This window comes from Protopterus annectens, chromosome 3.part0 (assembly GCF_019279795.1).
Source record: "Protopterus annectens isolate FY-2018-M chromosome 3.part0, PAN1.0, whole genome shotgun sequence".
Taxonomy (NCBI): Eukaryota; Metazoa; Chordata; order Ceratodontiformes; family Protopteridae; genus Protopterus; species Protopterus annectens.
Window position 1 is genome coordinate 510811663 of NC_056731.1, and position 12285 is coordinate 510823947.

Below are 12285 nucleotides of genomic sequence, written 5' to 3' on the forward strand. Positions count from 1 at the left end.
GGAGATGAATGCTGGTGTATATATGTCCATTAGATACTACGAGACTGATTCGGAAAGGCCACCACCAGTGATAAGCCCCAATAAGGTATCGCTACTTACTAGCAGTGACTCATTCTGATTCAGAGACAGGCGACTGGCAATGATCCTAGGTGGTCTCTTCAGCTGAGATATATGCTGTTTATGCATTTTAGTAGTCACTCATGCTAATGACCCAGGTGTTCCTCCAGAAACGCCTATGGTATGGCATTTGGCTACAACCGAAAGGGATTTCTGAATCTCTTCACTGTTAGCTCAGCTGTCAGAATGGAATTAACCCCAGCCAAAGTTTGTGTTGACCCATTTAATGTGTGAGATTATGTATGGAGAATCAGTGGACAGGTAGTGGTGAGGTGGGGATGTGTTTGTGTGTCTGCATAAATGTACGCGGAGGGATGAGTAGTCCCAGATAAATGTGTGTGTGTGTGTGTGTGTGTGTGTGTGTGTGTGTGTGTGTGTGTGTGTGTGTGTGTGTGTGTGTGTGTGTGCATGTGTGAGTGTGTGTGTCAGTTGAACAAGTTTTGTAGCTATCTACTAAGGTCTAGGTATAGTAAGTTGGGGGTACTGGTTGCATGTAGGTAAATGTGCATGTGTGGGTGGGGACTTCTGTCATACCTCTAAACTCCTATGACTAATGACCACAAATCCTTGCAATAGATTGGAGAAAACTAGACACCAGGGAAATAAACAGCAGTCTAGTTAGCAGCAGAAAAGATGTATGGGCAAGGGGACCCCCAACACCTGAATATTTATTTCCTGTGGTCAAATAATAAATGGAATACAATGATAGTTTTGCAGCATGAAGGCAGATGGTTGGGGTGGGTGAACACTTGACACCGTGAAATAATAAACTATTTTTAAATATTATTCCAAGTCACTTAAAGCAAGAGGGGAAAAAGCTTCCAACTTTCCTTTGAATGAAAATAAGGAATGTTTAACCTGCATTGTGGCTGTTCCCCAGCTAGGACACAGCCCCGATAGCTGTCCTTAGGGATCACAATGATGCTTAGCTTCTTTCATAGTGCATAATCAGCAATTGTGCTTTCAGCCATGGCACTCTACAGAATTGTTGCTGGCCTTCTGGTTTCTTGCAATGTAGCCGACAGGGAAATGTCTCACTCTAGCTGCCAGAACCCTATGTTATCTTTTCCAGCTGGGAATTATTCCCTGATCTAGATGCTGGAATCTTTCCTCAATGCAGCTAATATGTCTATAACTTATCATGATCATGAAAACAGTCTCTTTTTAGTCCATGGTGGGAATTTTTATGAATCCCTGAGCATGATAAGAACAGCACGATGAAGATTTTGCATAAGGGTACTGAAAATCAATTTAATATGTGCCGACATTTGAATGTTCACTGAGCTCCATACTAGTGATTGCCGGTCATTTGATCAGGTTGTAACCGCCCAGTCGTCATCACAGCTTGAATTTGCCACCCCACTTGTAGGAGTGTATATTATATGTGTTGGTGTGTTAACTATGGGATCACTGTTTAGTGAGAAACCGTTGTGTGTCAGGCAGAGTGGTCTTTCTCCCAATCATAGTAACTGTTGTTGGAGTTAGTATATATATATATAAAGAAAGAGCATATATATATATATATATATATATATATATACATATATAAATGGTGGTTGTGGATGGCCAGAAAACCAGAGATTTAAGAGTTCGGTGTAGCTGATTGGTTGGGCAGGATACAGTGAAGCTACATATTGATAAAACACAAAACGGTTTCCGAGGGACAAGGCTGGAGTGCACAAACAAGAGAAATTGTATATAAAAGCACCACTCCTGCACAACTTAAAGGCTCTTAATCTTTCTTCTTTCTTCTTCTTTCTCGGGTTTTCACACGGTTAGTTGCCACAGCGGATCATCTGTCTCGCCATGATTGCAGTGGAGTTTTACAGCAGCTCAGTTAAGCGCCCAGTGCCCAACCTCCACAGGAGGCACACACACACACACACACACACACACACAAGTATTACACACACACACACACACACACACACACATGCACGCACTACCTAGGGCCAGTTTAGAGTGTCCAATCCACCTGCAGCATGTCTTTGGATGTGGGAGAACAGGAGAACCCTGCAAAGCTAGATTCAACAGGCCTGGGTCTAGTCTATGCTACAGCAAACAAGGTGTACCAATTCCAGTAAGAAACAGTTCAAATATGCAGGCACTATAAGCCTTTAACCAGAAATTCCCAGCTCAGAAGGGCAGAGTCCAGCCTCTCCTCCCACAAGAGTGCAGACCACGAACCTTCTTAATGTAAAATAACTGGCCTGAAGCCCAAGTGCTTAAACCAGAACTAATACACTTTTTAGAATAACAGACACTGAGCCCTCAATCAGCAGTTCCCAACTTAGAAGGATGTAAGCTACCTGTCCTGCCACCACAGTGCAGGCCACAAACCTTCCTAATGTAAAACAACTGGTCTGAGCCCAAGTGCTTAATCTAAAAGATTTAGAATGATAGCTACGCTTTAATCAAGTTACTACCAAGCAGTAATAAATACAATTGAATACTTTAAAGAATGCCTGGATTAGTGCTCAAGTTATACAAACAAAGCTAGATTCAGCAGGCCTGGATCTAGTCTATGCTACAGCAAACAAGGTGTACCAGTTTAGTAAGAAACAGTTCAAATATGCAGGCACTATAAGCCTCTAACCAGAAATTCCCAGCTCAGAAGGGCAGAGTCCAGCCTCTCCTCCCACAAGAGTGCAGACCATGAACCTTCTTAATGTAAAATAACTGGCCTGAAGCCCAAGTGCTTAAACCAGAACTAATACACTTTTAGAATAACAGACACTGAGCCCTCAATCAGCAGTTCCCAACTTAGAAGGATGTAAGCTACCTGTCCTGCCACCACAGTGCAGGCCACAAACCTTCCTAATGTAAAACAACTGGTCTGAGCCCAAGTGCTTAATCCAAAAGACTTTGAATGGTAGCTACACTTTAATCAAGTTACTACCAAGCAGTAATAAATACAATTGAATACTTTAAAGAATGCCTGGATTAGTGCTCAAGTTATACAAACAAAACTAGATTCAGCAGGCCTGGATCTAGTCTATGCTACAGCAAACAAGGTGTACCAATTTAGTAAGAAGCAGTACAAATATGCAGGCACTATAAACCTTTAACCAGAAATTCCCAGCTCAGATGGGCAGAGTCCAGCCTCTCCTCTCACAAGAGTGCAGACCACGAACCCTCTTAATGTAAAATAACTGGCCTGAAGCCCAAGTGCTTAAACCAGAATTAATACACTTTTAGAATAACAAACACTGAGCCCTCAATCAGCAGTTCCCAACTTAGAAGGATGTAAGCCACCTGTCCTGCCACTACAGTACAGAGCGCAAACCTTCTTAATGTAAAACAACTGGTCTGATGCCCAAGTGCTTAAACTAAAAGGCTTAGAGTGAGTTACACCAAGCAGTGATGATGTTTTATCTGCAAATCAGATTTTATGCATGTTGTGTGAAGTTAACTTTTAAAAAGGAGATGAATGTTATGTATATATGTGTCCATTAGATACTACGAGACTGATTCGGGAAGGGCCACCACCAGTGATAAGCCCTAACAAGTGCCGCTACTAATAGCAGTGACTCATTCTGATTCAGAGACAGGCGCACTGCAATGATCCTAGGTGGTCTCCTCAGCTGAGATATATGCTGTTTATGCATTTTAGTAGTCATCTATGCTAATGACCCAGGTGTTCTCCCTCCAGAAACGCCTATGGTATGGCATTTACACAACCGAGTGATTCTCTGAATCTCTTCACTACATAAGTTAGCTCAGCTGGCTGAATTAATTAACTCAGCCAAAAGTTTGTGTTGACCCATTATTTTTAATGTGTGAGATTATGTATGGAGAATTTAGTGGACAGGTAGTGGTGGGGTGGGGATGTGTTTGTGTGTCTGCATGTCTAAATGTATGCAGAGGGATGAGTAGTCTCAGATAAATGTGTGTGTGTGTGTGTGTGTGTGTGTGTGTGTGTGTGTGTGTGTGTGTGTGTGTGTGTGTGTGTGTGTGTGTGTGTGTGTGCATGTGTGAGTGTGTGTCAGGCTGAATGTTTTTAGTAGGGCGGAATTAATTAAGGTCTAGGTATAGTAAGTTGGGGGTACTGGCTGTATGTAGGTAAATGCACATGTGTGTGGGTGGGGGACTGTCATACCTCTAAACTCCCCATGACTAATGACCAAATCCTGCAATACTGGAGAAAACTAGACACCAGGGGAAATAAACAGCAGTCTAGCAGCAGAAAAGATGTATGGGCAAGGGGGACACCCCAACACCTGGAATATTTTATTTCCCTGTGGTCAAATAATAAATGGAATACAATGATAGTTTTGCAGCATGAAGGCAGATGGTTGGGGTGGGGTGGGAAACACTTGACACCAGAAATAATAAACTATTTTAATATTATTCCAAGTCACTTAAAGCAAGAGGGAAAAGCTTTCCAACTTTCCTTTTGGAATGAAAATAAGGAATGTTTAACTGTTTTACTGTGGCTGTCTCTGTTAGGATACAGCCCAATAGCTGTCCTTAGGGATCACAATGATGTGCTACTTTTCTTTTCATAGTGTACAACTGCAGCAATTGTGCTTTCCAGCCATGGCACTCTACAGTGAATTGCTGCTGCAGCCTTCTGGTTTCTGCAATGTAGCTGACAGGGAAATGTCTCACGAGCTACATGCCAGAACCCTTATGTTATCTTTTCCAGCTGGGAATTATTCCCTGATCTAGATGCTGGAATCCCTTTCCTCAATGCAGCTAATATGTCTATAAATCTCATTTTTCATGATCATGAAAACAGTCTCTTTTGGTCCATGGTGGAATTCTTTATGAATCCCTGAGTATGATAAGAACAGCACGATGAAGATTTTGTATAAGGTACTGAAAATCAATTTTGAATATGTGCTGACATTTGAATGTTCACTGAGCTTCCATACTAGTGATTGCTGGCCATTTGATCAGGTTGTAAATGCCCAGTCATCACTGTTTGAATTTACACTCACTTGTAGGGAGTGTATATTATGTGTTATGTAAGCACCATGGGATCACTGTTTATGAGAAACTGTTGTGTGTTGTATAGCAGAGGGTCTTCTTTCTCCACCGTTATGCAACTGTTGGGTTAGTATATATATATATATATATATATATATATATATATATATATATATATACATATATAAATGCAGGGTTGTGGATGGCTAGAAAACCAGAGATTTAAGAGTCTACTGGAGCACTGATTGGTTAAAAGGTGGAGAGTGTAGCTACATATTGGATAAAACACAAAAACGGCTTCGAGGATAAGGCTGAGTGCAATAAAACAAGAGAAATTGTATATAAAAAAGCACTCAACTTACACAACCAAAGGCTCTTTAATCTTCTTCTTCTTTCGGCTTTTCACAGTTAGGGGTTGCCACAGCGGATCATCTGTCCGCTCATGATTGGCAGTGGAGTTTTACAGTGTCGAGTTGCCAGCCCAGTGCCCAACCTTCCACAGGAGGCACACACACACACACACACACACACACACACACACACACACACACACACACACACACACACATGCACTCACACCTAGGGCCAGTTTAGAGTGTCCAATCCACCTGCAGCATGTCTTTGGATGTGGGAGGAAACCGGAACACCCGGAGGAAACCCACGCGACCACAGGGAGGACATGCAGACTCCGCACAGAAGGCACCCCAGCCAAGGATCGAACAGGAGAACCTCTTGCTGTGAGGCAACAATGCTAACCACTGCACCACCGTGGCCGCCCAACCAAAGGCTCTTTAATAAAAAATAAAAATGAAAATAAGGTAAGCGCTTTCGCGACCACAAACTGTCGCTTCATCAAAGAGCAAATAAAAAAAACATAATATATACAAACTGTTGATTAACTAATTAGCTGATGTCATCAAGTTAAACATTAAAAAGGATATATTTAAAGAGACAAAAATGTTAAAAACTGTTAAAACCTGTTGTAGGTTAGTGTGGGGATCTGTATACTAAGTAATAAAAATGCATATAAAAAGCATATAAAAGATGCAAATGTGGAATAAAAACATACTTAAATTAGTGTTTAAGTCGTCTCAATTTTAAAAAAGGTCCAACAGAAAAGGTGCTGTTTAAACTTGGTGGTCTGCGTTTAATAAAAGAATCCATTTCTGTTCACCTGCCTCCGTAATACTGTCAATATCTCCTCCTCGTAAATTAGCCTCTATGACTTGAATAAGAAAAAACTTAAAGATGTGTGAAGAATCTGTTAATATAACATGACTGGCTAATGCATTGTTCTCTTTCTGATTCCTGATATCTCTAATGTGTTCCAATATCCTATCCTTTAGTAGTCTGTTGGTTTTGCCTATGTAATATGCATGACATTGCTTACAATAGGCAAAGTAGACTAGGTTAGAGGTTCGACAGTCTGCATAGTAATTAATCCTGATAGTAATTTTTTTAGTAGGATGTGTATAGACTGTGTTTGAATAACTATATTGGCCGGTAGAACAGTGTCTGCAGGCAAAAGTGCCTGTTCTCATTGATTCGCACTGTCTATTAATGGTGGTCTTGTTGCAAAGGTGATGCTTCAAGGACTTATTATTTCTAAAGGAGAAAGCAGGTATGTCACTGATAGTGTTCTTCAGTTCTGGAACCTCTTGTAAGATGTTCCACTTCTTTTTTATAATCTCACAATAATTATTGATATCACTGGAATACTGAAAAGCAATTCTAAACATGTCTGTAGTAGTGGATGGTGTCCTACATTCTGATTCTTCATTAATTACATTTCTAAAATAGGGTCTGCATCTGTCACTTCTATGTGTCCATGCTTGATCTATCACTTTGTTTATTTCTTGTTCAGAATATCCTCTCTCTAGAAATTCTTGTTTACTTATCTGTAAGGCATTTTGTGCATCAGTGTCATTATTGTGTAGTCTAAGTACCCTGTACACTTGTCCTTTTAACATATTACGAGTGATATGTCTAGGGTGCATGCTGTTTTTGTGTAGCAATGCATTTTCCTTGTTGGTTTCTTATATATGCTGCTGCATATTTGATCCAGTTCTGATTTCCTTAGGGTCACATCCAAAAACTCTGTTTCATCATGAGAGTATTTGTAGCTGAACTTTAGGAACTCAGTAGTGCTGTGCATGTACTCAACTAGTGTTACCTCCCCATAACAAAAAAATATCATCCACAAAGCAGACATACCAAAGGACATGTCCGCACAAAGCATTTGTGTCAGATAAAAAAGTAGATTGTTCCCAATGTGTTAGCGTTAAATTGGCGTAGCTGTTGGCACATGCAGTGCCCATCACTACGCCAGTCTTCTGGAGGTAGAAGTCATTTTCAAAAACAAAACATTGTTTTCTAATATTATCTCTAGTAGAGCACAGACAAGTTTATTTTCAAGCTCCCTATAGCATTGAAGAAATTCAGGTTGAAGTGAGTTGGGTTCACGATTAGTGCCTGTTGCAATAATATGATTTATATCCAGGAGACGATTATCTTGTACGCTCAGGATACGAAGAAAACGTTCACTTCCAGTAGCCAAAGATGGTGAAGTCAGAGTAGATTCCATCAAAGGAAGACACTAAAACTTTTTTAGAAAGATTATACAGCAGACTATCTACTTTGGACAGTAACTATATGTTTGTCACCTTAGATATAGAATCCCTTTTTACCTCTGTCCCTAATGAGTGGGATTTTGAAATGATTAGATCTTTTCTCACCTTGAATAGATGTTTTGAAGATGACCAGGTTAAACTTGTCTGTGCTCTACTAGAGATAATATTAGAAAACAATGTTTTTGTTTTTGAAAATGACTTCTATCTCCAGAAGACTGGCGTAGCGATGGGCACTGCATGTGCCAACAGCTACGCCAATTTAACGCTAACACATTGGGAACAATCTACTTTTTTATCTGACACAAATGCTTTGTGCGGACATGTCCTTTGGTATGTCCGCTTTGTGGATGATATTTTGGCATATGTTGTTAGTAGATGAGGATACTACCAACATAGTGGGTAGACAACCACATTTTGTATTTAGAAATAAGAAAAATCTGAAACAGCAGCTTTGCTATCCAAGGACACCTGCTCTGATGGATAGCACAGTGAATGGTACCCATAGATGTGGAAAATGTACACAGTGCATTTATATAGATGAATCAAGGTTTTTTAAGCACCCTGAAACAGGGCATCCATGGGAGCAAAGAAATTCTGATGATTGCAATACTAAGAATGTAGTGTATGTAGCTCACTGCACAATGTTTCCATTTCTATGTTGGCAAAACTGACCATCACCTTTGGGAACGGATAAGGGATCACCTTTACTGCATTAGAAAAGGGCAACTGTATAGTGCTTTGGCTAAGCCTACATTGGATAAGGGGGATGACCATATATTTTTGTTTCAGGTTTTACACATTCAGAATGTCAGCAATAGGATGGGGGACATAGTCAATACTACTGAAAATATGGAAGTAAAATGGATTTTACGTTTAGGAGCACACAGAGGTTTGGGTTTGAATGATAGTGTTCCATTGAAGCCAGTGCTAAAATATAGAAGGTTAAAATAAAATAAAAAATAATAATACTATTTTAACAGGAGAAGACTACATAAACACATGCAGGTCTTTGGGTCAATATGACAGTATTTCTTGAGCTGCTTCTAGCATAGATATCATTAAAGACAAGCATTTGTTGAGATGTATGTATTAAAGCATATGTATTTACTAGGTGGACAACATAGATTCATAGGTTCATAGGTAGGTACTAAGTTATCTGCCCGAAGGCATTTATAAGCCTAGCCGGATTGTGTTGGCTTTCACCTCCCCCTTAGATTAGTTCCCTGTGCCTCTGTCCAGCAGACCCATTGAAGTGATTCCTGGGGCAAACTTTCTGTTTCCCATCCACTCATCAAGGTTTCTCTTGAAGAGGGTTAGTGAAGAGCTCTGCCTAATGTAGATTGGAATCTTGTTCCAGAGCATGGGAAGTCTCTGGGACAGGAATCTATCCCTCCAGCATGTCCTATTTATTGTTGTGGTGAGGTTTAGATCCCTGGAGCGTGTGGCTCGAGGGGATATGGTTTTCTTTAGGTGGAGCATGTCCATCAATTCTGGGTTGGACATGGCCTTGTATGTCAGGCAGAGATCACCTCTGAGTAGGCGGTATGCAACTGAGTACAGCTGGAGTTTCTTCAGTTGAGCTGCATAGGGCATCTGCTTGTGGCCAGTGATCCTCTTGGTGAGGAACTTCTGTGGTCTTTCCAGTTGTTGCAGGTGTTTTGTAAGGAACATCCCAAATGGGGCATTGTACTCTATGATGGGTCTGATGAGTGATGCGTAGAGGGGCCCAATGACCTCTTTCGATCTGGATGCAAACCCTTTTGTGATTAGGTGGGCCACATAGAAGGATTTTCTAACCACTTTGGCAATGTAATGATCAAATGAGAGGTTACTATCTACTTGGGTCCCCAGATCCCTTATTACATCTTCCGTATTTAGGGGGCTACCACCTATGTGGTAGTTTGTGGGTACTTTGTTTTTTCCAAAGGGGATGACTATGCACATTTTGGCATTTAGCTTGAGGCCATGGTTTTGACACCAGGTATCTTTCTCAGTCAGACCCTTTTGGAGGATGTCTGTGTCAGCCGGAGAGTCAATTATAGCCCCTAGTTTGCAGTCATCTGCGAACTTGGTCAGCCATAGTCCTCCTGTGCTTGCCTGTACCTTTGAGTAGTATATGCTGAACAGGAGGGGTCCTAGGACTGAGCCCTCAGGAATGCCACTTGTAACCGGTTTAGATTCAGACCTAGCTCCTTCTACTCTTACCATGTGGGTTCTGTCCGTGCACCAGTTGGCAACCCATCTCGTGATGTAAGGGTTTTTGCTCAGGCTGGTGAGCTTGTCTATTATACCTGAGTGGGGAATGGTGTTGAAGACCTTTGCGAGGTCTAGGTAGGCTGTGTGGACCACCTTTCCCTTGTCTATAACCTTAGTAACTGTCTGAAAGAAGTCCACCAGGTTTAGGAGGCAGGATCTGCCCTTAACAAAGCAGAACTAGGTAGGGTCCAGTGTTTGGAGGATTCCAATGTCTCTGTTAATGAGATCCATGATGATGTGCTCCATAGCTTTGCAGACCAAGCTAGTCAGGCTTATAGGGCGATAGTTCCCGGGGGTCCATTGTGGCTCCACCTTTGTGGAGCGGAATAACCGTTGCTGTGCACCACTTTGTGGGCACGTAGCCTGTGGAGAGGCTGAGTTTAAACAGTGTGTTTAGGTGAGGGGTTAGTTCATCTTTGAGCTCATGTAGGGTGCAGCCTGGGACACCGTCCAGTCCCATTGATGCTGTGTTTTTGGCTTTGGAGAGGGCTGTTTTAACCTGAGTGTCTATGAATTCAGGGGCACTACATTCTTCTGGTATAGTTATGGGCCCTTTTGGGGATGAGAGGTGGATGAAGTTTGCACTGAACCTGTCTGCCAGGATGTTGGCTATGTCGGTCAGTTCTGTGTATTTTGTGCCATTCTGCACTAACTCTGAGCAGATCTGAGAATTGCCACTTAAATTCTTGACATAGCTAAAGAATGCCTTGTGCTTATCTTTGGAGTCCATGGTAATTTTTCTTTCAAAGCTAGCCTTGGATGATTTTTATTATGAGGGAACGTAGTTTCTTGCTGATAATGATCAGGGATGTCTTCCCTTCTTGAGATTTTACTATTTTCTGTACTAGTTTCCTCCTTCTGTTGTATGCATTTAATAGGCAGAATATATGTATTAAGTCGTTGAGTGTGTACTGCTTCTACTTTTATATATATTTTTTATATTTTTTTATGCTTATATCTATGCACATAAGTAGCTACTAGATGGGGAACATGAGTATATGTATTTATTCATTGACTTTTTATGTATTTTATTTATATTTATCCACATGTTCTTGTCTTTACATTTTGTGCATGTGGTTTTTAAACAGAGTTTTTCTGACTTCAGCAATTAACCAAGGGCAAAACATAACCATAGTAGTTAATTGATTGCTGAGTGCTGAATTAACTCTGATTGGTAGGATTGATTGTTTTAGTAATGAATTAAAGTATTTAAGTGCTGTTGCTGTGTGAATGAACTGTCTGATGAAGCAATGGTTACCACTGTGAAAGCGCTCACCATTTTGTATTAAAAAAGATTTTACTTTGTTGCGGTTCAGCTTCTTTATTCTAGCTACCTTCCTACTGGGCATGGCTGCTACTGGGCATGTGTGTTTCAACATTTTCATCTTCTGGGCTGGTTTGGATTTATTTGTTTGCTGCTTTAGTTAATGACTGCATGTTTAGAAGTTTGCTATATTTTTACTCAAGCTTTTTAACAGTGGTATTTATTCAAAGCTTGTTTATATATGTTTCAGTTTTTTCATCATAAGAGCTGATTTTGCATAAAAGATATAATTAAATATTCCACACAGATAAAATTTTACCTGTGAATCAACATATTCAGGGTAATGAGCATTAAATGCATATAGTAATAATAATAATAATAATATAACGCATACTAAGAACAGATCTGATAACTTATATTTGATAATTATCTGTCTAAATTTTCTTTTGCAGGGCAGTGTAAACCTCTTTCCAAAAATGAGCTTGAAAGGAAAGCCTCAATCAACATAGAAAAATGGCTGAAAGACAGATTTAGAGAGGGGTTTAAAGCCATGAAAGAAGAATTTGAAAGATGTGATTCAGAAAAAACAGGCAAGGTATTGCACTGTTTTTTTTAATTGTGTCAGAGTGGACATGTTCATAACTAGGGTTGCGGATGATGCTTGCATTTACTGGCTGTGAGGAATTGATAGCCATAAGAGTTCTATTTGAGTTGTTTGATAAGAGCCTACATTTTTAAACTTCTTTTATGTACTAAACAACACTATTTTCTAAGACTGGTGCCAGTGCTGAATTTAATGTTCCACAATATCTCTCTACCTATTCATCACACTGTCTTGGGATATGCATTAAATGTTCATTATTATTATTTATGCTGTGCAGTCATGCATAGTCATATTTTGCAGTGCAGCCTGGCTCATATTTACATATGCCTAGAACTGCCACTCAGCTAAAGAGAAAGGAATTAAAGTCAACTAAATGGGAAGAAATCAAAGCATCAACTGCAGTGGGAAAGTCATTGGGAGGAGTAAGGTCCTTGATCAAGGAGATGTTCCAAAGGTGGAAACAAGATGATTTGACAGCCGCT

General features: G+C 40.4%; 1 protein-coding gene across 1 annotated transcript in view; it reads left to right on the forward strand.

Annotated features, from left to right (window-relative positions):
• Positions 1-12285, forward strand: part of LOC122796453 (EF-hand calcium-binding domain-containing protein 6-like) — a 1291945-nt gene that overhangs the window by 548965 nt on the left and 730695 nt on the right. The window contains exon 8 of the mRNA XM_044064930.1: positions 11652-11794. Coding sequence (XP_043920865.1) covers positions 11652-11794 — 143 coding nt within the window. The remainder of the gene's footprint in view (positions 1-11651; positions 11795-12285) is intronic.